The following is a 25,118-nucleotide window of genomic DNA, read 5'->3' on the forward strand; positions in this document are numbered from 1 at the left end:
TAAGGCCAGACACTATCAAACCCCTAGAGGAAAACATAGGCAGAACACTCTATGACATGAATCACAGCAAGATCCTTTTTGACCCATCTCCTAGAGAAATGGAAATAAAAACAAAAATAAACAAATGGGGCCTAATGAAACTTCAAAGCTTTTGCACAGCAAAGGAAACCATAAACAAGACCAAAAGACAACCCTCAGAATTGGAGAAAATATTTGCAAATGAAGCAACGGACAAAGGATTAATCTCCAAGATTTACAAGCAGCTCATGCAGCTCAATAACAAAAAAACAAACAACCCAATTCAAAAATGGGCAGAAGACCTAAATAGATATTTCTCCAAAGAAGATATACAGATTGCCAACAAACACATGAAAAAATGCTCAACATCATTAATCATTAGAGAAATGCAAATCAAAACTACATTGAGGTATCACCTCACACCAGTCTGAATGGCCATCATCAGAAAATCTGCAAACAATAAATACTGGAGAGGATGTGGAGAAAAGGGAACACTCTTGCACTGCTGGTGGGAATGTAAATTGATACAGCCACTATGGAGAACAGTATGGAGGTTCCTTAAAAAACTACAAATAGAACTACCATATGACCCAGCAATCCCACTACTGGGCATATACCCTGAGAAAACCATAATTCGAAAAGAGTCATGTACCACAATGTTCATTGCAGCTCTATTTACAATAGCCAGGAGATGGAAGCAACCTAAGTGTCCATCATCGGATGAATGGATAAAGAAGATGTGGCACATATATACAATGGAATATTACTGAGCCATAAAAAGAAACAAAATTGAGCTATTTGTAGTGAGGTGGATGGACCTAGAGTCTGTCTTACAGAGTGAAGTAAGTCAGAAAGAGAAAAACATGCTAACACATATATATATAGAATCTAAGAAAAAAAAAAGGTCATGAAGAACCTAGGGGTAAGACGGGAATAAAGACGCAGACCTACTAGAGCACGGACTTGCGGACATGGGGAGGGGGAAGGGTAAGCTGGGACAAAGTGAGAGAGTGGCATGGACATATATACACTACCAAACGTAAAATAGATAGCTAGTGGGAAGCAGCCACATAGCACAGGGAGATCAGCTCGGTGCTTTGTGACCGCCTGGAGGGGTGGGATAGGGAGTGTGGGAGGGAGGGAGATGCAAGAGGGAAGAGATATGGGAACATACATATATGTATAACTGATTCACTTTGTTATAAGGCAGAAACTAACACACCACTGTAAAGCAATTATACTCCAATAAAGATGTTAAAAAAATGAATGAGACAAACATTAAGAAGAACAGAATATGACAAAAACTGGTTAGAACCTACTGGGCCCAAGATGGCGGAAGATTCCACTGCTGGTTGGCCTTGAGACTCATTATATGCTCATTGGAATACATTAGTATGCTAAATGACACACCCACAGTCACCATGACAGTTCTGAGGCTGACCAAAAAGTCCAAAAAGTGAATGGTGCCCCAACTCCTGGAAATCCTCACCCCTTCTCCAAGATAGAATAATCCTCCCACTTGTTACCCTATGATATTACCCAGCATGTAAAAGCTAACCACCCCCATACCTCAGGGCTCTCTCACTTTCCAAAGAGATGACGCCATGCCCTGGGGCCGCCTCTTGCCTTCTGAGACAGCCCACACTCTGTCTATGGAGGTGTGTATCTCTCTAAATAAACCTTCTTTCACTTTACTATGGCTCACTCTTGAATTCTTTCCTGCTTGAAGCCAAGGACCCTCACTTGGCAGCCCATCCCAGGGACTCTCTCAAGACCTGGGATGTGACCCTCATCTCATGCCCCATTTTTTCCTATAACAGTTCTTTCTCCAGCTTGCCTCCCCCAATGTCCCAGGTATCTTGATCTTGCTGCAAGCCCAGATACTTAACAAGCTAAGAGTCTTGCACAACTTCTCGGGGCTTGTATTTTTCACTTGGCCTAACAGGAAAAGCACATTGTGCATGTGGTACAGTTTGGGCCAACCTAGGGCAGGAATACAAAGACTTTTTGACCAGAAGCTCTGGTTTTACCACTGAACCACGTTTATAGCAGGGCATATGTGATTGGATGTTGGTTATTAAATGTGATTATTCACAACTGACAAAGGGGTTGCTCATAGCTATTCTGATGAATGGGTAGTTTGGTTTAGTGATGAAAATACAGCTACTATATTAGCTTTTTTGTTTATATCCAGCTTGAATATCAAATTGAAGAGAGACATATTTGGCGTACAAACAACCCAGGATAAGGTGGGCACGTGCACGTGGGTGTGCACATGCGTGCGCACACACACACACACATATCTAGACAGTAAATGTTAATGTTCTTGGAATATTAGAAAGTGAAATGCAAAATGCCAGAGTCTGTTCTCACTACCATGACTAAAAGCTCTTCCCCCTCCTGCCTTCTCTATTTCTGTTCACCACCCTGGTCACCTGGGGATGACCTTATGTCTTCTCCAGCAACACTCCTTCCTTTGCCTCCTCCCCTACTCCATCTAATGAGCCATCAATTGTGTCAATTAATTCTCCCCCACAGTGCTCCCTCCCTTCTAACCATCCATGTGGCTCTGATCTCATTCAGATCCTTATAACTCTTTTTTCTAAGAGAAAGGAGGTTTCAGTCTATTCTTCCTGCAAACACTCTTGCCTGCCTGCACCAGAGGGATCTTCTTTTTTTTTTTTTTAACATCCTTATTGGAGTATAATTGCTTTACAATGGTGTGTTAGTTTCTGCTTTATAACAAAGGGAATCAGCTACACATATACATATATCCCCATATCTCCTCCCTCTTGCGTCTCCCTCCCACCCTCCCTATCCCACCCCTCTAGGTGGTCACAAAGCACCGAGCTGATCTCCCTGTGCTATGTGGCTGCTTCCCACTAGCTATCTATTTTACGTTTGGTAGTGTATATATGTCCATGCCACTCTCTCACTTTGTCCCAGCTTACCCTTCCCCCTCCCCATGTCCTCAAGTCCATTCTCTAGTAGGTCTGCGTCTTTATTCCTGTCTTGCCCCTAGGTTCTTCATGACCTTTTTTTTTTTTAGATTCCATATATATGTGTTAGCATACGGTATTTGTTTTTCTCTTTCTGACTTACTTCACTCTGTATGACAGAGTCTAAGTCCATCCACCTCACTACAAATAACTCAATTTCGTTCCTTTTTAAGGCTGAGTAATATTCCATTGTATGTATGTGCCACATCTTCTTTATCCATTCATCTGTTGATGGACACTTAGGTTGCTTCCATGTCCTGGTTATTGTGAAGAGTGCTGCAATGAACACTGTGGTACATGACTCTTTTTGAATGATGGTTTTCTCCGTGTATATGCCCAGTAGTGGGATTGCTGGGATCTTCCTGAAGAACAGTTCTGACATGCAGTGTCCCTTTTCAAAACTCTTCTGTACCTTCCCCTTTGCCTACAAGATCAAGTGCAAGTTCTTGGCTTGGAATTCAAGGCCCAGCATTAGCCTATTCAGCCTCCCACTCCAGCTTTCTCTCGCACAAACTCCTCCTTATTCTCTATTAAGCACCACGCATTTCTGATTTCAGCACCTTGGCTGGATCTCTGCTTGGAATGCCCATCTGTGAACCCCTGCCTGTAAGACCCATGTATGGCTGCAAGGTTCAAGTCCATATGAAGGGCAGGATCCTCCTACCTACACACAGCTTCCAGGACTGCCCAGTCAGATGGAGGCCCATCTTCCTAGAAACTCCAGGGCAATCATGACTTCCTAACTTGTGCTAGTAATTTCTGAGAGAAATCCCCTCTCCTGTCTTGAAACACATGTGAGAGCCAAGAATTGCGTTTGAGGCCTTACTGTATATTCATCCATCACCAAGTCCAGGGCCTGGCATAGACAAGCACTTGGGAAGTACTCAGAGAACCACAACACAGTAAAAAGGCCTTGCCTTTTGGAAGGCTCCAGAGTTTGCAAAGGTTCTTGCAGTCATCCAGTGGATGAGGTTTATAAGGAAGATGGCAAAGTGTGATTAATCTCAAGCCTTAAGAGAAAGCTGCCCTGGGGGTGTCATCTGATGAGAAAGCTGTAACCATCTGCCTCTTTTGGTGCCTGGATTCAGTCACTCATTCAGCAAATATAATTTGCCAGTCATTGGGCACTGCACTCAACCCAGGGGAATACAGGTAAATCAGACAAACCTCCATCTCCTGGAGCTCCAGTGTCAGTAGAGAAAAAGACATTCATCTAAGACAGTTCAAGTCCAAGGCTGGCTACAGTAAGTGCAGAATCGCCTCTCTCTGCAGCAGTCTGGTGCTGGGCAAAAAGGCAGATTTCTCTTTCTAGTAGGCTCAGGACTGCTCTGCATTTGCCTGTTCCCTGCTCTGTAGCATGTTTACCTAGGGCAAGAGTGGCTCCTAACTTGCAGGGCCCAGGGAAAAATAAAAATTCAGGGCCACTTGTTCAAAAATTATTAAGAATTTCAAGAAAGTAACAGCAAAGCATTAAACAAAGCATGGGGGCACCTCTGTGTGCAGGGCCATGTCGAGCTGAAAAGGCCACATGCCCATGAGGCTGGCCCTGCCACACAGCTGGGAAGCATATACACAGGAGGCCTGAATGTGTCCTGCAGTCTTTTCTTCTCTCTTGCACAGTCTGAACGGAGCCAGATCCCAGTGAACTCAGTGGCACTTAGACACACACAGCTGCACACAGGCCGGTAACAAATTTTTGTTGGGTGCCCACTGTGTGCCCAAAACTCATCTTAAGTTTCAGGGATATGGTGAAAAATCCAGACAGACACGTTGTTTGGTTTTGTTTTGTTTTCTTTTTTGTTACTGAGCTTGCTCCATAAACGAGCTCACAAAGAAATGCCCAAGAAAATCATCAGTTAGTGAGCAGTGTTGTGAATATGACAAAGCAGAGTGATGAGATGGGGGTGGGGTGATGGAGAGGGTGTATTAGATTAGCGTGGTACAGCAAAGCCTCTCCAGGGAGCCGTCCTGGGGGCTGGGACGCACACAGCCCGTTCTAGAGCAACAGGTGAGGATGCTGCTAGTGTTTGGCATCAGCTTGACAGGCAAATCTCTGCAATCCCTTCCCCTCTGACGTGAATCATGAGGGTCTAGGCAAGAAAGATGAAGTCCGAGGATGCTTGAGACTTGAGATGTCCCCCCTGAATGGGGCCACTGACCCCTGCACCCCACCTCCACCCCTAGTGCCTTCTCACTTCTGGCATCACCAGGAGCCAGAAAGATATAGGCAGCCAATATTGGAAAGAGGATTTCCAAGGTCCCTCCACCTCAGGTGGTCCCTCTCACACCCAGGCCCCTGGACTGAACTGTGAGCCACATTGTGTCATTGTTTCCTTTGGGATCAGAGAAAGTCCTACCCTGAATGCCTTGGGCTGGTCCTCTGTTGGTGGGTCCTCCCCCACCCCTAAATACCTGGGGAAATGGCCTGTGTGGTAACTCAGATCAGAGCTTCCTGGGGAGACTCCCAAGTCTCTTTTTTTCCTCTGTGCCAAGGAAGATGCTAAGTTACTCAGCTTCCTTTGGATGCCAAAGGATGTGCTCTGAAGGACTGGAAGGTGTGTAGTGAGGGTGGGGGAAATCTCAGAGGTCAGGGGACTTGGGAAAGTGATGAGATGCAACAGGTGGTGGGGGGAGCCAAGGGCTGGAAGCCACAGTCTGACCCCAATGCGCACCAGCGGGCTGAGGGAGTCGCAACCCCCCACCTTGCCCCTGCCAGGCCCAGTCTGCAGCCTCTCTCCCAGCCGCAGCGGCGGGCCGCCGGTTTCCCCGCCTGGGGCCCGCACACCGCAGGCTCGCCTCTTCCTCCCTCCCCCGCGTCCCCCGCTCCTGGCTGTCTGGCAGCGCTGCGGTGGTGGCGGCGGGGGGCGGGGGGCCTTGGCGACAGGGCTCCTTCCTCCTCTCCCTCCTCCCTACGCCCGCCGGAGCCTACCCCTCCCTCCGCAGCAGCAAACACGTCGTCGGAGATTTCCATCGGGGCTTAGGGGGCGGGGCCAGGATGGGGGGCGTGGGGCGGGGCAAGTGGGAGGAGTGAAAGTTGGAGCCCAACAAAACCCTCCACACTGCGCTCAGTGCGGCCAGACCTTGCGCAGCGACCTCCGCACAGGTGGTCGCGCCGGTCCCTGCCACGATGTTGACCAAAGTTCTCCTGATCCTACTGGGCACGTTCATAATCCTTCCGTCGAGGTAAGTCTCCAACCCAGGACTCAGGATCCCTCCGAGCCCAGCTCCCTCTCTCCGGGAGCGAGGCCGGCTCCTGAGACCCCCGCACCCCGTGTTCCTCGAGCCCCGCGCCCGCTCTGCCCCTGGCCCTCGCACGGTCTAGCCTGGTCCCGCGTCCCCTCGACGCGCGCGGCAAGCCTCCGCACCGCTTCCCCTAGGACGAGCTCCCTGGGCCCCTGAAGGGGCTCCCAGGAAGGAAGACAGGACGCCTGTCACCTCGCCGCTCCTGTCCCCCCTCCCTCTACTCCTCGGGACTCCCGCTCTCCAAACCACCGCGGCGGCCGGGGAACGAGAGAGCACGTCCCTCCCTTTCTGAGCCTTTCGAGGCAAGAGGCGAGCGGCCAGGGCAGGCTCGCGCTTCTGGGGACTGGGGGGACTGGGGGACTTTGGGAAGGTGGCGCCCAGAAAGTCGTGCGGGCAGTGGGTGGAAACTGCGCTTGAAATGTTTGAGTGTTGACTAGTCTGTCCTCTCGTTCAAAAAAAAAAAAATATATATATATATATATATATTTTTTTTCCTGAGCGCCTAGTGAGTACCAGGCACTGTGCCAGACAACTCTGACTTTACTTACTTCCCTTCCCACCACTCCTCTTGGTGCCAGTCCCAGGCAGGAGCCCTGGTTTAGTCTAAGAGTTCCCACCCCAGCTGTCCACCTCATCCCCCCTCTGCTGCCAGCTTCTCTCTTCCGCCCTTCTCTCCCCAGACACCCTGCTGGGTCTTGGGCAGATGGGAGCCAGAGGCCAGAAATGGTAATCTCTTAGGTCTGTGATTTGGGTCCTGCATTTCAATACCTCTCCGCTTTTCCAAAGACTAGCAGCAGGTTTCCCCTGAGCAGCCAGCTTCCCTTACACCTTCTTCTGGCCCTGGGACTTTGCCAGGAAGGTTGTCCCCTGCATTTCTGGCTTTTGAGGGTGGAAGATGACTGCTTCATATTTTTGAGATGATTTCCCATTGGGCACAAGCTGTCACAAGTTCCTAAGCTTCCTGATCTTTCCAGCATTCTAGAAGCCTCCATGTCACTGGATTTGTCTTGCTTTTCTGTTTTGGGGAGGGGGAGAGGGGAGATGGATTCTCTCCCCACCCCAAAATGCTTTAGCTCCTCAAGGGAGGGGCTGTGGGGCTCCCTGCTGACTCATTGGTGCACTGGGGAGTGGAGGGGCTGGCCTCATCAGGGGGCTTGGTAAATATTTCTGAATGCGTGCTAGGAATTTCCAGTCATCCACATCACTCCAGATGTGAATTGGACTGGTTGGGAGAAGATGACATGGTGACTGGTTAGGGCAAAAGAGGGGTCTGTGGTGCAGAATGAGGGAGAGGGAGCAGAGAGGAAAACAGCAGAGAAGAGGGGCCGTTGTGATGGAAACTAACCTTCCAGCCAGGGGGAAGGGCTGCAGTAACTGACGTTCAGACACTGTCAGCAGGGCAACCTGTGATGTCATTAAAGAGCTGGGGAGGTGGCAGCGGGGTGTGCTGGCAAGGGCCACCTTGAACCACCTCCCTCTGGTCCAGGCTCAGCTTAAAATCACTTGTGTGGGCACAGCCCCTCCCCCCTTTTGGGCCTCAGTTTCTCTATCTGTAAGGCGAAAAAGAGGACTGATTTGGAAAAATACAATCCAGTGGCCCTTCTCATGGTCCCGTCCCTCTCCCTAGCTAGTTGACTGAGCATCCTCATGGGGGAGGGGTTGCAGAAATTCACCTCCATCTTAGATCATCACATCTAGAGGATTGTGGATGCCTGAAAAGCCCCCATGGAAAGATCCCACTAGTCCAGTGCATGAGTATTTTCACTTTTCTGTTATTTCTAGCTTTGAAAGTGGGCTTAATGGCTAGCTGAGGAAAGGTATACATTGTCAGCAGCCCCTTAACCCCAAGGATCCCAGGATGAGGGTGTTTTTGTTGTTGTTGTTGTTCATTTGAAATTTTTTTACTGACAAAAGCTATTTGTAGGATGACGGCAACCTCAAGACCCTCTGATCTCACTTTCATAGCAGACGTAGTCTGGGAGCAGAAAGGCTTCAGTGGTCTTAGGGCCTTTGCTTGTTTGTTTGCCTCTTGAACCTCGGGGTTTTGTTGTTGACTTTGGACTTCTGGGAGGGGGTCATTGCAGGCTCTTGGGTGGTCTTGGCTAACAGTGCCAGTCCTGATCATGCCTTGCTCCCATTCAAGTCACTCATTTTGCAGGGTGCCAGTTCCCTAGTTCTCCCTCCTCCCCTCCCACGGTGGCTGGCATGATCTACTCAGATGACTGGGGGAAAAGCCTCAGGGAAAGAGGACATCTCTGGATATGATATTTGGAAATGGAAACTGCTTTTCCCAAGCCCAGTTCTTCCCTTGCCCACAGTGGGAATTAGCCACTTCAGACATAAGAAATGGCATAGACTTGGCACATCTGTATGCCAGTTAAGCAATTCTAAGAGCTTGAAATACTGCAGGAAAACGCATTTTACTGCTCAAGTTGGCAGTTCCTTGGTCTGCAGTACAGAGACCATGCCCCCATCTCCTGCCTTGTTAACCCCTTATTTGCAGAAGCAAGTTGTCCAATTGCCTTTGTAAAAATAAAATCATTTTGGAAGTGTAACAGAATATAAAAGTGTAAAAATCAGGAGTAGATTTTCACAAAGTAAACATGCCCATGTAACCAGCACCTAGACCAGGAAATAGAACATTGCCAGTCCACTCCCCCACCCCTCAAAAGCTTCACCACATTCCCCCTCCAAGTACACCCTTCTCCCCAAAGGAAAACACTCTCCTGCCTTCCAACATCACAGATTAATTTTGATGATGGCTTTTTAAAAAGCTTTTAATTATAAATTTTTTTCAAAGACATATAACAGTAGAGTGAATCTCCATGTACCCATCACCAGCCTCATTAATTATCAACTCATAACCAGTCTTATTTTCTCTGTATCCCACCCACTCTCCATTTCCAGCTTAAATTCTTTTAAAGCAAATCTCAGACATCATATCATTTCATATGCAATTATTTTAGTATGTATTTCTAATCATAAGGACTTCAAAAACATAATAAAATACCACTATCACACCAAAATTTTTAGAATAACTTCTTCATGCTGAAGAAACTAACCAGTCAGTATTCAAATCTTCCTTATTGTGTCATAAATATATTTTTGTTGTGTTGTGTTTGTTTTGTTTTTTATGCTTTGCCTTTTAAAATCAGGATTCAAATAAGGTCCATATATTTGCAGATTTCAAAATACTTTTTATTGAATTAGAACATATATGCAGAAAAGTGCTCAGATCATAAGTGCACGGCTGATGAGTTGTGAGAAAATGATCACACTGGTATCAAGACACCCCCTGGTGCCCCCTTCCTCACTGCCTCCCAGCAAAGGTAGCATGGCCCTGATTTCTAACACCATCAGTGAGCTTCATACATTAGCAGATGGCTTTTTTAAGTTTTAAAAAATTTTTAGTTTAATTCTTTATATTATTTTTTGGCTGTGGTGCATGGCTGTGGCACTCAGGTTGGACTCCTGTTGACCATCTATTTCCTGAATGACAGTCTTTGTCTTTTCTCAGTGCTCAGAGCTTCCCCTACCCCCAGCCCCCAACTCCAATGCAATGGAGTATCCCAAAAGCAAAGAAATGCAGAATTTTCCCAGTGTCCTAGCCCCCGCTGGGAGAGTGCTGTGGCTTTCCTGAGCATTCCTCAGCAATCCTGGCCCTCTGCCTGCCCATTTGCTCCCAGGTGTCACTAGTCAGGCAGACTAAGACCAAGGCTGGTAATGGCAGCTGATTGGCCAGAGCTCATACACCAATACCCTCTTGATTTTACGTTAAAAATTCTTTTAAAATCTCAAACTTGCTTTTGTTATTGATTTTTTTAAAATAAAGTATGACCATAAAAAAAAAGGATAGCATGGGAAGTTCCCAGAGAGCAGCAGCTTTAGAAGAAATTAACAAGAATAATCTGTTACTGGCTCTTAATTTACTGTTACCAGTCATTCTTTAACTATGCCCTGGGTTGCAGGCTTATTTTGGTTTGCTTCCGTCCCAAGAAGTACCAGCTGGGTCCCCTACAGAGCAGAGGACAGAGCTTCACTTGTTTGTTTTTATGTTCTAGGATTGAAGGACCTCATGTTGAATCAGAGAAGGGACCCTCTGCCAGTGATGATGATGTCTACGGCCCCAAACCCCAGGCTCCTGATAAGGAACTCCCCCCTGAAGAAATAAAGCCCACTGCTATTGATACCCATGACAGACTTGGCAAAATGCCAACAGCCACTGAAATCCTGGATGGTATCTTGAATAACTATGACTACAAACTGCGCCCTGGCATTGGCGGTGAGTAGCAGAACATAGTTCTTCCCCACCCCGGAGGGGAGGAGGATTGAGGGCCTAAGTGTGGAGAATGGGCCTGGGGTGTAGGTGATAGTGCCCTGCATGTGGGCAGGAACAACTTTTGCTGACCTGCCAGGTAAGAGATGTCAACTCTAGTCTCAGCAATGCCATTGACCTTGGTCTAGATTTTTCCCTTCTCTCACCCTCAGTTTGTCCAACTATAAAATGAGATGACTGGACTAGGTGATTGACCTTCGAGGTATGTTCAGCTCTTAACAGTCTATGAATTGGATCTTGCCATGAAAGAATAAAGAAAGAAATGGTATCGGATGTTGAAACCATGTAGTCCAACCCTTATCCCCTTTATTCCCCACTGACCACACCCTCCCCTGCCCCATGCTTCTGTTTAACACTTACCTCTGCCACTTCTGCTTACTTTACAGAGAGGCCCACTGTGGTCACTGTTGAGCTCTCTGTCAACACCCTTGGGCCTATCTCTATCCTGGACATGGTGAGTACTGAGCTTTGATTATAGTGGGGCTTTCACATACTTGTTTTTTCTGTGTGTCTGTAACAAGAGTTTTTGGGGGGAGAGATTTTAACAAACATGGACTTGAGAAGGAGGCTGAAAGGAACAAGTCCCTTGCTGCCTGAAGAGGACCTTCAGAATCCTGACTGTATCTTCCTGTCTTTCATTCAAAATAAAAATAATAAAGCAACTTTAAACAACACAGTGGATTGCTCTTTTCTTCTGATAATGAATTTTTTTGGACTTAAGCCTGTAGTTACCAACTCTTCCTCTAGGAGTGTTTCTCTAATTTTGCCCTAGTTCCTTGTCTCCTTTTCTTTCTTTCCTTTTTTTTTTTTTACATCTTTATTGGAGTATAATTGCTTTACAATGGTGTGTTAGTTTCTGCTTTATAACAAAGTGAATCAGTTATACATATACACATGTTCCCATATCTCCTTCCTCCTGCGTCTCCCTCCCTCCCACCCTCCCTATCCCACCCCTCTAGGTGGTCACAAAGCACTGAGCTGATCTCCCTGTGCTATGCGGTAGCTTCCCACTAGGTATCTGTTTTATGTTTGGTAGTGTATATATGTCCATGCCACTCTCTCACTTTGTCACAGCTTACCCTTCCCCCTCCCCATGTCCTCAAGTCCATTCTCTAGTAGGTCTGTGTCTTTATTCCCGTCTTGCCCCTAGGTTCTTCATGACGTTTTTTTCCCTTAAATTCCATATATATGTGTTAGCATACGGTATTTGTCTTTCTCTTTCTGTTGCTATCATCCCAGTGTCACTACTGTCCCCAGTTAGCCTCCATTATCTCCCACTTGATATATACAAAACACAAGGTCCCTGCCTACCCCCCAATCTACCTACTAACCTGGCCTCCTGAGAGATGTGCCTCCTGCAGTCCTGACCCTGCTTAAAGCATGAAGTTCAACCCCACACTCTAGCAATCAGGGCTCTCCATGGCTAGAGCCAACCCAGGGCTCTATTTTTATTTCTTTTCACCCCTTTAGAGACCACATGCACTAGTCACACTAGCATACGGGTGTTCCCAGGCTATCTGGTACTCCTGAGCCTTTGTTCAAGCTGTTTCCACTTTGGGATGGCATTGTTCCAATTTTCTACCTTATCCTTCAACTTATATCACACTTGTTTACCTGACCTTCTCTACCTCACTGTATTGTAATTATGTACTCTGTCTGCCTTGCTCTGTCAACTATGGGTTTCTTGATGTCAGGGACCCAGTATATATTAGCTGAGCAAACGAATTATAAAAGATGTTCTGCAAATGTTACTTTCATCTGCGGAGCCTGATAATGAGGAAGGCTGTGGTAACCAAATCCATCACAGCCATAACCTTGACCTGGCTCAAGTCAGACACAGTTTTAGTGTACACACTGGTACCCAAGAAGCACCATGTGAGTGGGTGAGCTCAGAGTCTAGGCTCTGAGATGGCACTTACAAATAGACACTCAAAGGTAAGTAAACATTCATGGAAGATCAAGGTGTTTACATAGGCTGAGTGGAAGAGTGGGGTTTCCCACTGTGATGCTTTGTTTGGCTGCCTAGTTCTTGAGGCACAATGTACTTATATATGGCTATGCAAAAAAATTACCCTAAAACACAGTGTTTTAAAATGACAAGTAGTCATTAGGTCACAGCTCCTGTGGGTTAGGAATCCAGGCATGACTTAGCTGGGTCCTCTGTTTCAGGGTCTCACAAGGCTGCAGTTAAGGTGTCAGTTGGGGCTGGGGTCTCATCTGAAGACTCGACTAAGGGAGGATCCACTTCCAAGTTCTCACGTGGTTGTTGGCAGGGTTCAGTTCTTCTCTGGCTGCTGTCTGTAGGCCTTCCACAGTCCTTGCCATGTGGGCCTCTCCATCTGGCAGGTGGCTTCCCTTAGAGTGAGCAAGAGCATGAGAAAAACTGCTGAAGATGGAAAAGCCATGAACTTTTGGGAAATAACAAGGAAGAAGAGAAACATGAGAGGAGACAGATCTTTTTGAGTTTCTGTTGACGTTTTAAAGCTCTTTTTTTCCTCTTCCCTTGATGTCAGATTTACTCTTTTTGCTGTTATCAATGTGCTTACCACTAAGTGAGTATGAATTTAGCAATCAGTTTGATTAAAATTGTTGATAAACTAAGAAACGCTGGGTTCTGAGCCAGAGGTTGAGTTCTTCTGGTCCACCATCATGGCCACTGTTTACTGTTAACAGGAAAGGGACCTTTCAGATCATTGGTGGGGGGATGGAGAAAGTGGCCTGAAGAGTAGTAGAATATCTGTGGCTACAATCTCCTTGCTATTTGCGTAAGATATAATTTTGGGAAACCTATTTCTATCATCTGCAAGAGCCTGTGTGGCAGCAGAGCAGCAGCCCCACTCACAGTAGCTGAATACCCTATCCCTCTTTGCTCTATGCCTACTAATGTTGGCAGCATTGGGCTCACCTGAAGTGATGATACCTGACAAGCCTGAGAGATACAGTTTAATAACCCAGCAGTCACCGAACCTGGCATGCAACACAGAGCTGGTCCAAAGAGGAGCCAACAATTTGATTTTCTTTGGCCGGTAACATAGTGCTATCGCCTGGGCCAAGTGCCTTTAGAACATTCCAAACACTTATGTGGTATTAAATTTCCCGGAGAAGTCTGGCTTTCTACATACTTCCAAATAGTTCTTTAAAGCTGTGGGAGGTCCCAGTCCTTGTACAGGCTACTTTTCTCTGGTGATTCTGTAGAGTCCAGTACTTGGTGAGGAGGAGTTCCAACATCCTTCAGTCAATCAGAAGTTGCGTAGAGCTCAGAATTTGTCCTCAGGGAGAGAAAACAAGCCCCCTTGTCAAACTGGGGAAAAACTGAACCGTTAGTTATCAGTTGATGTGTAGTGAAGTTACAATTGGAATCTTGTTAAATAGAAATTAAATGCTCATTTGAAACACTCTAACATAGAGCAGGAGCCAGGCGTGGATTGTAGAGGGGAAGGCTTCCTCTGGCTACCCAGAAGTTCTGTAGGCCAATTTGGAACTGCCAGCCACTTAGGACTGCAGAGCCACCCTGAAGGCCACTTGTAAAGGCTGGTGTGGCTGGGCAGGGCAGGGCTGGGGGCTCCCATGTGACTGGTAGCCAGGCTGCCAGCTTTTTTCTGTGTGATGCTCTGGACTCCTCGAGGGAACATTCTCGGCCTGGGGGTCTGGCTCCCTGCAATTTTGCAGTGGCTCTCACCACCTTTTGGCCTGATCAGCAAAGGCAAGCAGGGATTGTATTGACCCTCTGCATCCCCACCCTGAGGGCTCTACAGGCCTCCCAGGTTGTGGGTTTCCAGTTGGTGTTCATTGTTTGATGCAGGATAACTCAGGGGAAAGACCTAGGGGTCCTGCAGAGGAAAACTGGACCTTGATCCTAAAGAGATTCTTGGAGCAAGTGAAGTAAGCACTGGAGAGGAAGATGGGTGAAGGTCGTCCCAGGGCAAGGCCATGTTAACGGTGCTCTGAGCATCAGAGCCAGTATGTTCCCATGAACTGTTTGAGTTTGAACTTTGAGGCTCCTTTCTCTCTGAGCCTCAGTGTTGCTACCTCTAAAATAAAGGAGATTGGCCTAGCCCTCAAGGTTCTACCTTGGCATAGTTCTGGTACTTGCTGTTCCAGCAGCTTCCTTCAGTTCTATTACAGTCTGTTTTTTCTCTCTTCAATACCAGTGGTGAGATTTCTAGCTTCTCATGCTTCTTGCTATTAAAAATTCTTTTTGATGTTTAATAATTTATAGGCTAATGAGAATTGTAAGCTTCTTGAAAGTCCAATCATGAGAATTTTGTTCACATAGCATTTGTCTGGTACATAGAAAACTCTCAATACAATCCTCCCTCAGAATATGTTGCAGATTGGTTCTAGGACACCTCCCACCCCCACAGATACCAAAATCTGAGGATGCGCAAGTCCCTTATATAAAATGGTGTAGTATTTACATATAACCTGTGCACATCCTCTTGTAAACTTTAAATCATCTCTAGATTACTTATGACACCAAATACAATGTAAATTGCTATGTAAATAGTTGTGAGTGAGGGACAAATTCAAGTTTTGCTTTTTGGAACTTTCTGGAATTTTTGGGGGGGATTTGAATCTGCAGATGTGGAACCCACAGATACAGAGGGCTGACTGTAAATGTTCTGGTTAAATACTACAATCCCTTAAAATTTCTTTAATTAGTTGCTACTCAAACCTCAGACTACCTCCCTCTGCATGTCTGTGAGTGGTAAAGTTTTATTAAATTGAATCCTTATCTTCAAAAAAAATAATTTATGGGCTATGCAATATCTAGAGACCAAATAATCATGGGTTAATTAACATCTGTGCTCCCCAAATAAAAGCTGAAAGGGGCAACTTCACTGTATGCAATCAAAAGTGTGTGTGTTTGTAAATGTTTAGAATGATTTTGACCTGAGATCTTTGATTTGCTATGGAAATATGGGGGCTGAGTGGGTGTTGGCCTGCTACAAGGGAGTAGTTACGTGATGAGGCCAGCCTGTACAATTAAGCCACCATCACCTGTGTGTTTCTGGATTAAATGCATCTTCCCAGATTGTTGTTCATTCAGGAATGTTTTTTTCTTTTGGGAATACCTGGAAATAGAAAACATCCTACAGCCAAGCTCATGCTGTTTTCCTCTGTGCAAACCTAAGTGGGTCCCTATCTACTTGATAGGCCCATCACAGGATGGCATGGGAATGTTCTTTGCCTGCACAGCCCCAAATGTGTGCTTTTCTATCCTTGCCACCAGGAATACACCATTGACATCACCTTCTACCAGACTTGGTATGATGAACGCCTTCGTTTCAATGGCAGCTTTGAAAGCTTTGTTCTGAATGGCAACTTGGTGAGCCTGTTATGGATCCCAGACACCTTTTTTAGGAATTCTAAGAGGACCCAAGAGCATTCGATCACCATGCCCAACCAGATGGTCCGCATCCACAAGGATGGCAAGGTGTTGTACACAATCAGGTATGTCAAGCCTCTGGAGTCTTGCCTCTTGAGACTCTTCTTCCCCTCCTGAGAATTTTTGCCAAAGAAACATGGGCAGAGGTTTCATCCTGAATGATACTTCTAAGGGCCCCTCCAGCTTTCCTAGACCATGAGCTCAATCCCCTCATGTACTGACACACACACTAAGGCCTCAAAATAGAAAGATATTGCTTAAGACCACACACCAAGTTTGTAGCAGAGCTTGGACTGATATCTAGTTACTTGGCTCCAAGTCCAGAGCTCCCCCAACTAGAATGTAGCACGGTGACTGTGTTGTGTAGACAGTTCCACCCCAAGTGGGCACTGGATGTAAAGACATGTCCACAGTGGTGGAATTGTCCAGGCGGAGCAGCAACACAGCAGTTGGAAAGATACCTAAGACCAGACTGGATACTTGAATGCCTGGCTGGGAAAGGTTGTGTACAGGTGATAAGGTGGCAGGGAGGCAATAAAGAGTGGGAGAGTGTTGGCAGGTCCTTGAAGGTGGGATGGGCAAGAAGCAAAATTCCATCTAAGTTAGTCCATACGTTTCTCTGATGATGGAGACCAGAGTAGCCAGATATTTCCAAGCTGTTCTTCCTCTCTTTTTGTCTCTCCTTTGAGCTCTTTGTCTCAGCTCCCACCATTGCCACACATTGGTGGTGGTCCCCAGGCCCAAGCTGGGTGGATACCTAAGTGTTCAGGGTCAGCCTAATGAGGCTCCTTTCTCCCTTCCAGGATGACCATTGATGCTGGATGCTCACTCCACATGCTCAAATTTCCAATGGATTCTCACTCTTGCCCTCTGTCTTTCTCTAGCTGTGAGTACCTTCTTAGGTTTCTGGGGCCCCAGAGTCATCATGCTGGGCCCCTTCTTTTTCTCATCCTTTCCCTTTACATTTTTCTGCCTCTGCTTTTTCCCCTAAGATGGTGCCAAAGTTGTCCAGGACCTCCCAATCCATCTTCATCTCCTTTCCTGCTAACAATACTGTGTTGCTTAACCTGGGCTTCACGTTGGGTTCATCCTTCTCCTGTCCACCCCACCTCAAATCAGTCACCGGCCTCTGAAGTGTATCTCAAGTATGTCGGCTTTCCATCTCCACTGTCACTACTACCTTGGTTTAGGTCTTTGTCATATTCCACTTGGACTTTGCAACATCTTCACTTTGAAGCTGAACATGTTCAAAACTAAATATATGGTCTCCACCGAACCTCTACCCCCAAGACAGATGTGTTGCTTCTGTGTTCCCATTTGTCTCATTGAAAGGCACCATCACCCACTCTGTTGTCCAAGCCAAGAACTTTGATGCTTCTTTCTCCTTCACCTCCCCATCTATTCAATCAACACATCCTGTTGGTGTTCCCTCCTGAATCTCTGTCGATCCTATTTCTCTGCATTCTCACTGCCACAGCTTTGAATCCTGCCTTCATTCATTTTATTGTGCACTGGTTACTGAACTGGCCTCCCATAACTGGTCTCCCTGACAACAGGCCATCCTTGTATAAGAACTAGAGTGACCTAGCTGAAGCATCATCTAGACTAGGTCACTTCTTAGTTTCAGATCCTTCCTGAACTCTCATCGATCAATTCCAAATTGCTTAGAATAGTCTTCAAGGCCCTTCATGAACTGGCCCGTGCTATCTACTCCTACATACCTCATCCATCCTCTGTGGGCTAGCCATCCTGAACTTTTGACATTTCCATAATACATCAGGCATTTTCATCTTTCTGTGCATAGAACACCCTCCTCACCCCTTCAGCCTCATCCATACAGAGAATGTTTATATTGGACTTTTAAGACTTATTGGGAATGTCACCTACTCTCTGGAATCTTTTCTGGGTGTGTCCCCAACTGATCTTTCCCTTCTTTGTTTCCACACTCTCCCACGGGCGGAGGCTTCTCAGATGTATTCCAACAATTACAGATGTGTACTTACTGTCTTACTCAATAAAATGTGAGTGCTTGAGAGCAGGGCTCCTGCCTTGCTTGTTTCTGTATGTCCAGCACAGGGCGTGGTACTGAGGAATGCTCAGTAAATGCACTTATTGGATGGACTTCAGCAATGAGGTAAGAGAGGTAAGGTCCCACAGCTGGTGAGGCCAGAGTCAGACACCATGCTGGTGGAGACCTCAGCTGGGCTTCCCAGTCTCACATGACTCTCCTTCCCACGTTGCCTTACAGTTTCCTATCCTGAGAATGAGATCATCTACAAGTGGGAAAATTTCAAGCTTGTAATCAATGAGAGTAATTCCTGGAAGCTCTTCCAGTTTGATTTTATAGGAGTGAGCAACACGACTGAAACTATCACAACCGTAGCTGGTAAGTGTGCATTTGAGCCAGGGCTAGGCAGCAGAGGCCCAGGAGGGTGGTAGGGATGACTGGAGGTGGCCATCCATTCATCCAAATGCTTATGTAATCATCCCATGAAAATACTGTAGAACATGGCTCCTGTTTTGTAAATGCTAAGCACTTACAACTGTTTGCAGAGGAAACTGAGACTTTGTAACTACATCTCAGTCTCATCTGCAAAGAAGTAAGTGCTTTGCCAAGCCCTGCAGAGGGTAGGTAAGTAGATTAAGTTTTACTGCTGTCAAAGTTTGCAACTAGGTTTGTCATGCACACCCTTCAGTTTCGAAGTCTTTGTTACAACTGACCTACTTGGATGACTTTGGGAAATGGAGGTCATGTGACTTCTACATACTCAGAAGCAATCCAAGTGGTTCTAGTTGAGTGGGATGCAAAGCCCTTCCTAATGGGAGGTGGAGGCTTGAGTTGTGTCATCAGCTAGGTGAGGGCTGGGATAATATGGAGGAGGTTTCAGCAGCTACAGTGGCTGCTATATCAACATTTATTTTAAAGGAGCAGGTCTGATACGCACAGATTCCTGTGAAAGACTTCATGGTGGATTCAATGTGGACATGGTGATCACTGGTTTTCTGACTTTGTCCCTAACAAGGACTAAAGGGGAGGGTCCTGGGTCTCTTAAACTTTAGCTCCCAATTAGGTGTGAGTGTCTTTGCTTGTGTTCCTAGGTGATCTGAATGAGGAGCCAAGGGACCTCCCTAGCGTTGCTCCCAGAGCAGCCCTGGAAACCCTCTTCACACATACTGACCAAGTCAGGGCAGTGGCGGCACTGCCCTCATCGTTTCCAGAATACGGATGGAACCAGTCACCCAACCAGCCATTTGCCATGGGAAGCGTCTTGCTTTGCTTCCATGTGGCTAGGCGGAAAATCTGCTTTTTCTTTACTTGTTGAATTGGTCACTGGGTGAGGGATAGCTCATGCTCATCCGGCTAGAGCTTTGCTTGCGCAGCACTAGGCAGGGGCAGAGGGCTGCTTTACAAATGCTTTCCTTTTTCTCGGGGGCTCTGGGTAAACAATTTTACTACCTTTGACTTAGGACCCTTGCTCTTCTGCCAGCTAACCATTGGCATGCCTCTTGCCTTTCTGCACCTCAGTTTCCCCAGACAGGTTGGGGACCCATCATCAAAAAGCAGCAGAGGAGACAAGGCCCAGGGGCTTTCAAGTCACTAGTGGTTCCGTTTAGTAGATGGTTGTGCATTGTTTCAAAATGGTGCCCTAGTGACTACAAAGCCCCAGAGCCAGCATCATCACCAAAGCAATGACAATAGGTAAGCACCAGTCCTCCTTGGGAGAGAAGAGGTTCTTGGGAGAAAGGAGAAGGGCTTTTTTCTCTTCTGCTAGAGATGAGTTGATCTTGAATCATGGTTTCTTCAGTATCATAGTTATCTTTGGGACTGGACCCAAACTCTTTCAGTCAGTCCCTGGACAGTTCTCTCCATCTGGAACAAACTTATGTACTCAGCTCCTAAGCGTTCAGAATGAAGTGGGAGCATGCTACTCTGGCCACCTTGGGCCTTCAACCAGAGAATCCCTGCTTCAGGAGGCATTCAGAGAGTCCAGCCTTGCCCCCAGTGAGTGAGTCATCTTTCACTGTTGGCTGTTGAGCTTTTGATAGAATTTTACCCATGATTAGGATTTTGCTTTCTCGCAAGTGAGTTTCTTCCTTCTCTAGACAATTCTGTTCATCAGAAAAATCTCCCTGTTCATCTGAAATTGGAGTCTCTGGAACTTCCACCCATTAGACTTAGTTCTTTTTCCCTACAAATACTGAGCTTACAGTAAGTCCAGTGAGTCTTCCACCGGGTCAAGATAAAAGAACTAGTATTATGGTTCCAGCCCTGGGTCATATTCTTTTATAGACTATACAACCATAGTTCTTTTTTCTCCCCCTTGTTCTTCAAAGCTTTGGCTCCACTCATCCTTCTAGTCCCAGTCCTCTGGACACAGTCTTTTTGATTGTGTTCCTCTGACAGTGCAGTGACCAACTGTGGTCTGGCTAAAGCAGATAAGAGCAGAAAGCATCTCTAGCTTTTTCCCCCTTTGGCTCCTTAGCCCCAGGTATCTTTTTTTCCCTTACCCATGCTCCTCCATTCCTCAGAAATAAGAAAGTGTGTGTTAATATCCTTCACTTGGCCTTAAAAGACAAATTCCCATCTCTTGACAAGTAGAGAAGGTTCTTCTTTGCTGAAATAAATAAAATAAAAATAGAAAAGGCTGATAGAATAATAAATCTTGTTGTAACAAGAATATATAAACTCAGCAAAGTTTTGTGGGGAGTGGTTGTAGCTGAGTAGGGCTGTCTTAAATTGCAGTCAATACCCCAGGACAAGGGAACTAGGATCTTGATAAATACATTCTGGCTAGTAGGCAAGTGCGAGTGGTCCCTGCAGCAGCCCTGGAGGAGGAGTTCTATCCACAAAGCTACTATTCTGGACACAGGTATTCAACTGACCCCAGGCTACTTCCTTGCCTTTTTCCAGAAGATTCTGAGAAGTCTTGCCCCTTGAGTGTCAGTGCTGACAAGGTGAGTAGGAAAGGCTGCTCTTCTCATTCAGTCCCAACATACCCAGAATTGCTGGGCAGGTGATCTATTTTCTAAAATAAGAAGACACATGGACAGGTTAATGTTCTAGTCTGCCTTACAAAGCTGTTGCCAGGAAGTAGCAAGAGTTGTTGAGCATCTGCTAGGTTCCGGGCTGTGCTGTGCATGGATGGGCAGGAGCGTAGCAACAGGGCTCAGATGAGCCCTGTCGTGAAGGGGTTTAAAAACCCACCTAACTCAAGGCCAGGTAATTCTACAGCATCACTGAGGTGGAAAGTTGGAGCTTAGCTTCACTAAGGAGGCAGAATTTGAACTATTATAAATCCAACATGATGTGGAGAGGAAAAAGGGATATTCTGGCCTCAGAAAAGACTCCAAAATCCCTGGAGTCATGGTGAGCATGCAGAGTGTTTGGGATGGGTGTGTCAGAGTATAAGGCAACATGAAATGTACAGTAGAAGATGCCAACTGTAGATATAGGTTGTCATCAGGTCCTGTAGGAGCCATCACTATCTAGGCTGAGAGCCAACATCAAGGACATGATACCCAATGAATGCGAAGACCTCAGTCTGCCTTGTGGATGTATACTCTGCAGACCTGACATCTAGAGGGCTGACTGAAATTTTCACTTTCAACTAATTCTTCTATTTTCTTGAAACATTCAATTTGGGCTAGGGTAATAGACTAAGAACAGGGAGTCCAGGGTTTGAATATTGGTATAAATATATGCATGATATCTCGGGGAATCTGAGTAAATGGGGGTTAGCTTAGAGTAGGGTGTACATGTAAGATGTCAGTTGGAGCCAGGTTGTGGTGAGCCTTTAGTGTCAGATTACAGAGTGTAGACTTGATTCTGTAGCTCCTGTGGAGCAGGAAACCATCAGAGGTTTGGGGTAGGCAAGTGATTTCTTTTGGCCATTGATGGAACAGTGCTAACTAAGGCATTTCACCAGCATATGAATGTATAGGAAGGAGGCTGAATAGCTTCTGTGCTTCCCCCACCACAGATCACTTTTAGTTCATTTCCTGAGAGTATACATTGTAAGGGCCAGTAGTGCACGTATAAGGCAATGATTCTGCAGACTAGATATGGCACCTCAGTGGTTGTAAAGGCCTCAGTCAGCCATCTGGACATTAACTGTATGGTTCTGATATCTAGAAGCCTAACTGATTTTACTTCTTTCATTTGACTATTCTGTCCCCCATCCTGGTAAGACAGATGTGCGATGTGGGCCAGCGAACTGAGAAAGAAGTTATTAAGGTTCTAGCCCTGGCTTAGCTCTTAACTGACCACGGGTCTTGTTGTGAGTCTTCTCTCGGGCTTCTTCTGATCCTCCATGTGTGGCATTGGATTAATGTGCCTCTATCCTAGGACCGTGGTGGTCATCCCATGAGCTGAACAATAGGACCCTTAATATGCATGTCTTGCGTGTGGGAGACCCTCATGGCAATGCTGTAATGAAGTGATATTTTTAAAATATCTTCCAGGCGATTACGTAGTCATGACGCTTTTCTTCAACGTGAGCAGGAGGTTTGGCTTTGTGGCCTTTCAAAACTATGTTCCTTCTTCTGTGACCACGATGATCTCCTGGATTTCCTTTTGGATCAAGAAAGACTGTGCTCCGGCCAGGACTTCTTTAGGTAAGTGGGTAAGGTGAGCATACACATGAGGCACAGAATTGCATTTTCAGGGGTCCTTTCCAAAGTGTAATATATAGAACAGTAGCTCCGCCCACCTCCACTCCTGTGCTTTCACAGGGATCACTTCTGTACTCACCATGACCACTTTGGGCACCTTTTCCCGGAAGAATTTCCCACGTGTCTCCTATATCACAGCCTTGGATTTCTATATTGCGATCTGCTTCATCTTCTGCTTCTGTGCTCTGATGGAGTTTGCTGTGCTCAACTTCCTGACCTACAACCGGACAGCATCCCGTGGTTCTCCGAAACTTCGTCATGTATGAGCTGGGTATGGGAGTGGTGGCAAGGCTTTGGAGTACGGAGGCATGCAAGTGAGGGCACTAGGACTCATGACACATGGGTGGCCAGCTCACCAAGTGATGGGGGTAACCTGGGGCTTTGGGGGGAGTTGAGTAAACTTTCTGATGTGATGGTGGGAATTCTGGGGGGAAAGAAACAGTGTGCCAAGGACGGAATCTCCAGGAAACCCTGAGGCAGCACCTAGGCTTGGTTCACCTTCCCTTGCCTTGTTCTGACTTCTTCCCTTGTTCCTTTCAGCCTCGTGCCCATGCACGTGACCCAACCCCTTCCCGTGTCCGTGTCATCGAGCATCCGGAAGCTTTTGTGTGCGACATTGAGGACCCCGAGGAGGAGGAGGAAAGTGAGGAAGAGGAGAGTGAGGAAGAGGAGGGCCCATCTTGCCCAGCCCGGCAGTCCGTCAGGCCAGGCAGCACCCCTCGCCCTGGTGGCTGTTGCAAGTGGTGCGAGAAGTACTGCTGCACGGTCCCCACTTGTGAGGGCAGCACCTGGCAGCAGGGCCGCCTCTTCATCCATGTCTACCGCCTTGATAACTACTCGCGAGTGATTTTCCCAGTCACCTTCATTTTCTTCAATGTGCTCTACTGGCTTGTTTGCCTTAACCTGTAGGCACCAGCTGGTACCCTGTGGGGCAGCCTCCCCAGTTCCCCAGGAGGTCCCACAGCCTTTGCCTAGGGAGTTGGGGGAAAATAGCAGCAGCAGCATCAGGAGCAAACTAGAGAGTGTCTTTCCTTCCCCCTTGCCCAAATAGAAGCCTGCAGGGAATTGGTCCTTGCTGGCCCTCTCCCCTACCTGGCCCATTCACTGAATCTCCTTAGCAGCCCATTTCAAGTAAAATGACACCCCTCTCTATTCCTCAAGGGGCATTTATGATGCTCAGGCTTCAAAATGTAGGCTCTCAGTGACCAGCTCCCTAAGATGGTGTCCATGTATGAGTGGATTAGCTATCTCCCAAAAGGGCTAACACCCACTGCCTTTTCCCAGAAAACCAGTACTGCCTTTGTGGTGCTCCAGGCCCAGCTCTGGCCTCAGCCTCAAAGTGCACAGACCAGCTACTTGCCTGTTCCTGACACCTCCTTAAGATGCTGGGCAGCAGTGTTAACAGCAGGAGGGAATCCCCATCCTTAAGTCAGATTATTATTTTCTTGATTCTGTCTCCCTGCCCTCCCTTCCCCTGCAGATAGACGGACACTGACATTATCCCTTTAGGAGGAGGGGAGTCAGCAATTGAGGACAGTATCCCTCCCTCTGCTGCTGTGACATCTCCATCTCCCTTCCCCGCTGGCCTTCATTCCTCATCTGCAGTACCAATTCAATACCTTGCATCCAGTGGGTATCTATTTTCGTGTGTGATGATACTATGACCCCCTGCTTTTTAATGCCACCTTCTTCCTCCTACTTGACCCTTGTGACTCTTTCTGTAACTTTCCCAGTGACTTTCCCAGCCCCGACCCAGGTGCTAGGCCATGGTGAGTTCCCGGAGCCAAGAAACTAAGGGAACTCTGCTTTGCAGTGGGCATTACCCGCATTGATTGGTGCCCAGCTAAGGCACAGCATAGGAGTTCTGCCACTTCCTTGGCCCCTGGACCCATGAACCAGTCCACTCCTATCCCTGGGGCACTCTGACAATCACAATCAATCAATTGAATTCCCTTAAATTTGTATAGCACTTTACCTTTTGCAAAAGCACTTTTGACAAATTATTTCTATTTTGAGTCTCATAGCCCTGTGATATATTCAGGGCAGGATTCTTATCCCCATTTTGCAGATGAGAACCCTGACGCACAGATTTCTATGGGACTGTGGATCTCACTGGAAACTACCCAGGAGCCCACTGTCACCTTCTATACCACATGACAGGGCTAGGCAGCTCTTTTCACCATGATTTGATTCTATAGCCTCTGCTGGCACCCCAGTGGCAGGGCCCAGAGTGGCAGCCTCTTTTCAGCATTGGCCTGCTCAATTCCTGGGCCTCAGGTGCTCAGACTGCCCCCTAAGATCTAACCTCTCCTGGCTCTGGTAACCCAGTGAGGTGAATTTGGACACGCCCCAATGCTTGTATATGCTGAATGAAATCTGTGTCTGTATTTTATTGGGGGGTGGGTAGGATGGGGATCCATCTGCTTCTTGTCACCATCAAGTGAGAAGGGGAAATATATCA

General features: G+C 46.8%; 1 protein-coding gene across 1 annotated transcript; it reads left to right on the plus strand.

Annotated features, from left to right (window-relative positions):
• The first annotated feature begins 6,102 nt into the window (after positions 1-6,102).
• Positions 6,103-23,566, plus strand: GABRE (gamma-aminobutyric acid type A receptor subunit epsilon). Its single transcript, XM_060002154.1, has 9 exons — positions 6,103-6,200; positions 10,322-10,542; positions 10,983-11,050; positions 15,830-16,050; positions 16,789-16,871; positions 18,234-18,371; positions 22,448-22,600; positions 22,718-22,917; positions 23,198-23,566. The coding sequence occupies exons 1-9, from the start codon at positions 6,145-6,147 to the stop codon at positions 23,564-23,566; spliced, it is 1,509 nt and encodes a 502-aa protein (XP_059858137.1). The 5' UTR covers positions 6,103-6,144.
• The last annotated feature ends 1,552 nt before the right edge of the window (positions 23,567-25,118 follow it).

The sequence above is a fragment of the Delphinus delphis genome, chromosome X (assembly GCF_949987515.2).
Source record: "Delphinus delphis chromosome X, mDelDel1.2, whole genome shotgun sequence".
In the NCBI taxonomy this organism is placed as follows: Eukaryota; Metazoa; Chordata; class Mammalia; order Artiodactyla; family Delphinidae; genus Delphinus; species Delphinus delphis.

Bases quoted from the DNA above. Each gene is read 5' to 3' on its own strand.
- GABRE (XM_060002154.1), top strand. From the start codon at position 6,145: ATGTTGACCAAAGTTCTCCTGATCCTACTGGGCACGTTCATAATCCTT. The intron at 10,543-10,982 runs GTGAGTAGCAGA...CTTACTTTACAG, and splicing joins ACTGCGCCCTGGCATTGGCG to AGAGGCCCACTGTGGTCACT. The intron at 22,918-23,197 runs GTATGAGCTGGG...TGTTCCTTTCAG, and splicing joins GTTCTCCGAAACTTCGTCAT to CCTCGTGCCCATGCACGTGA.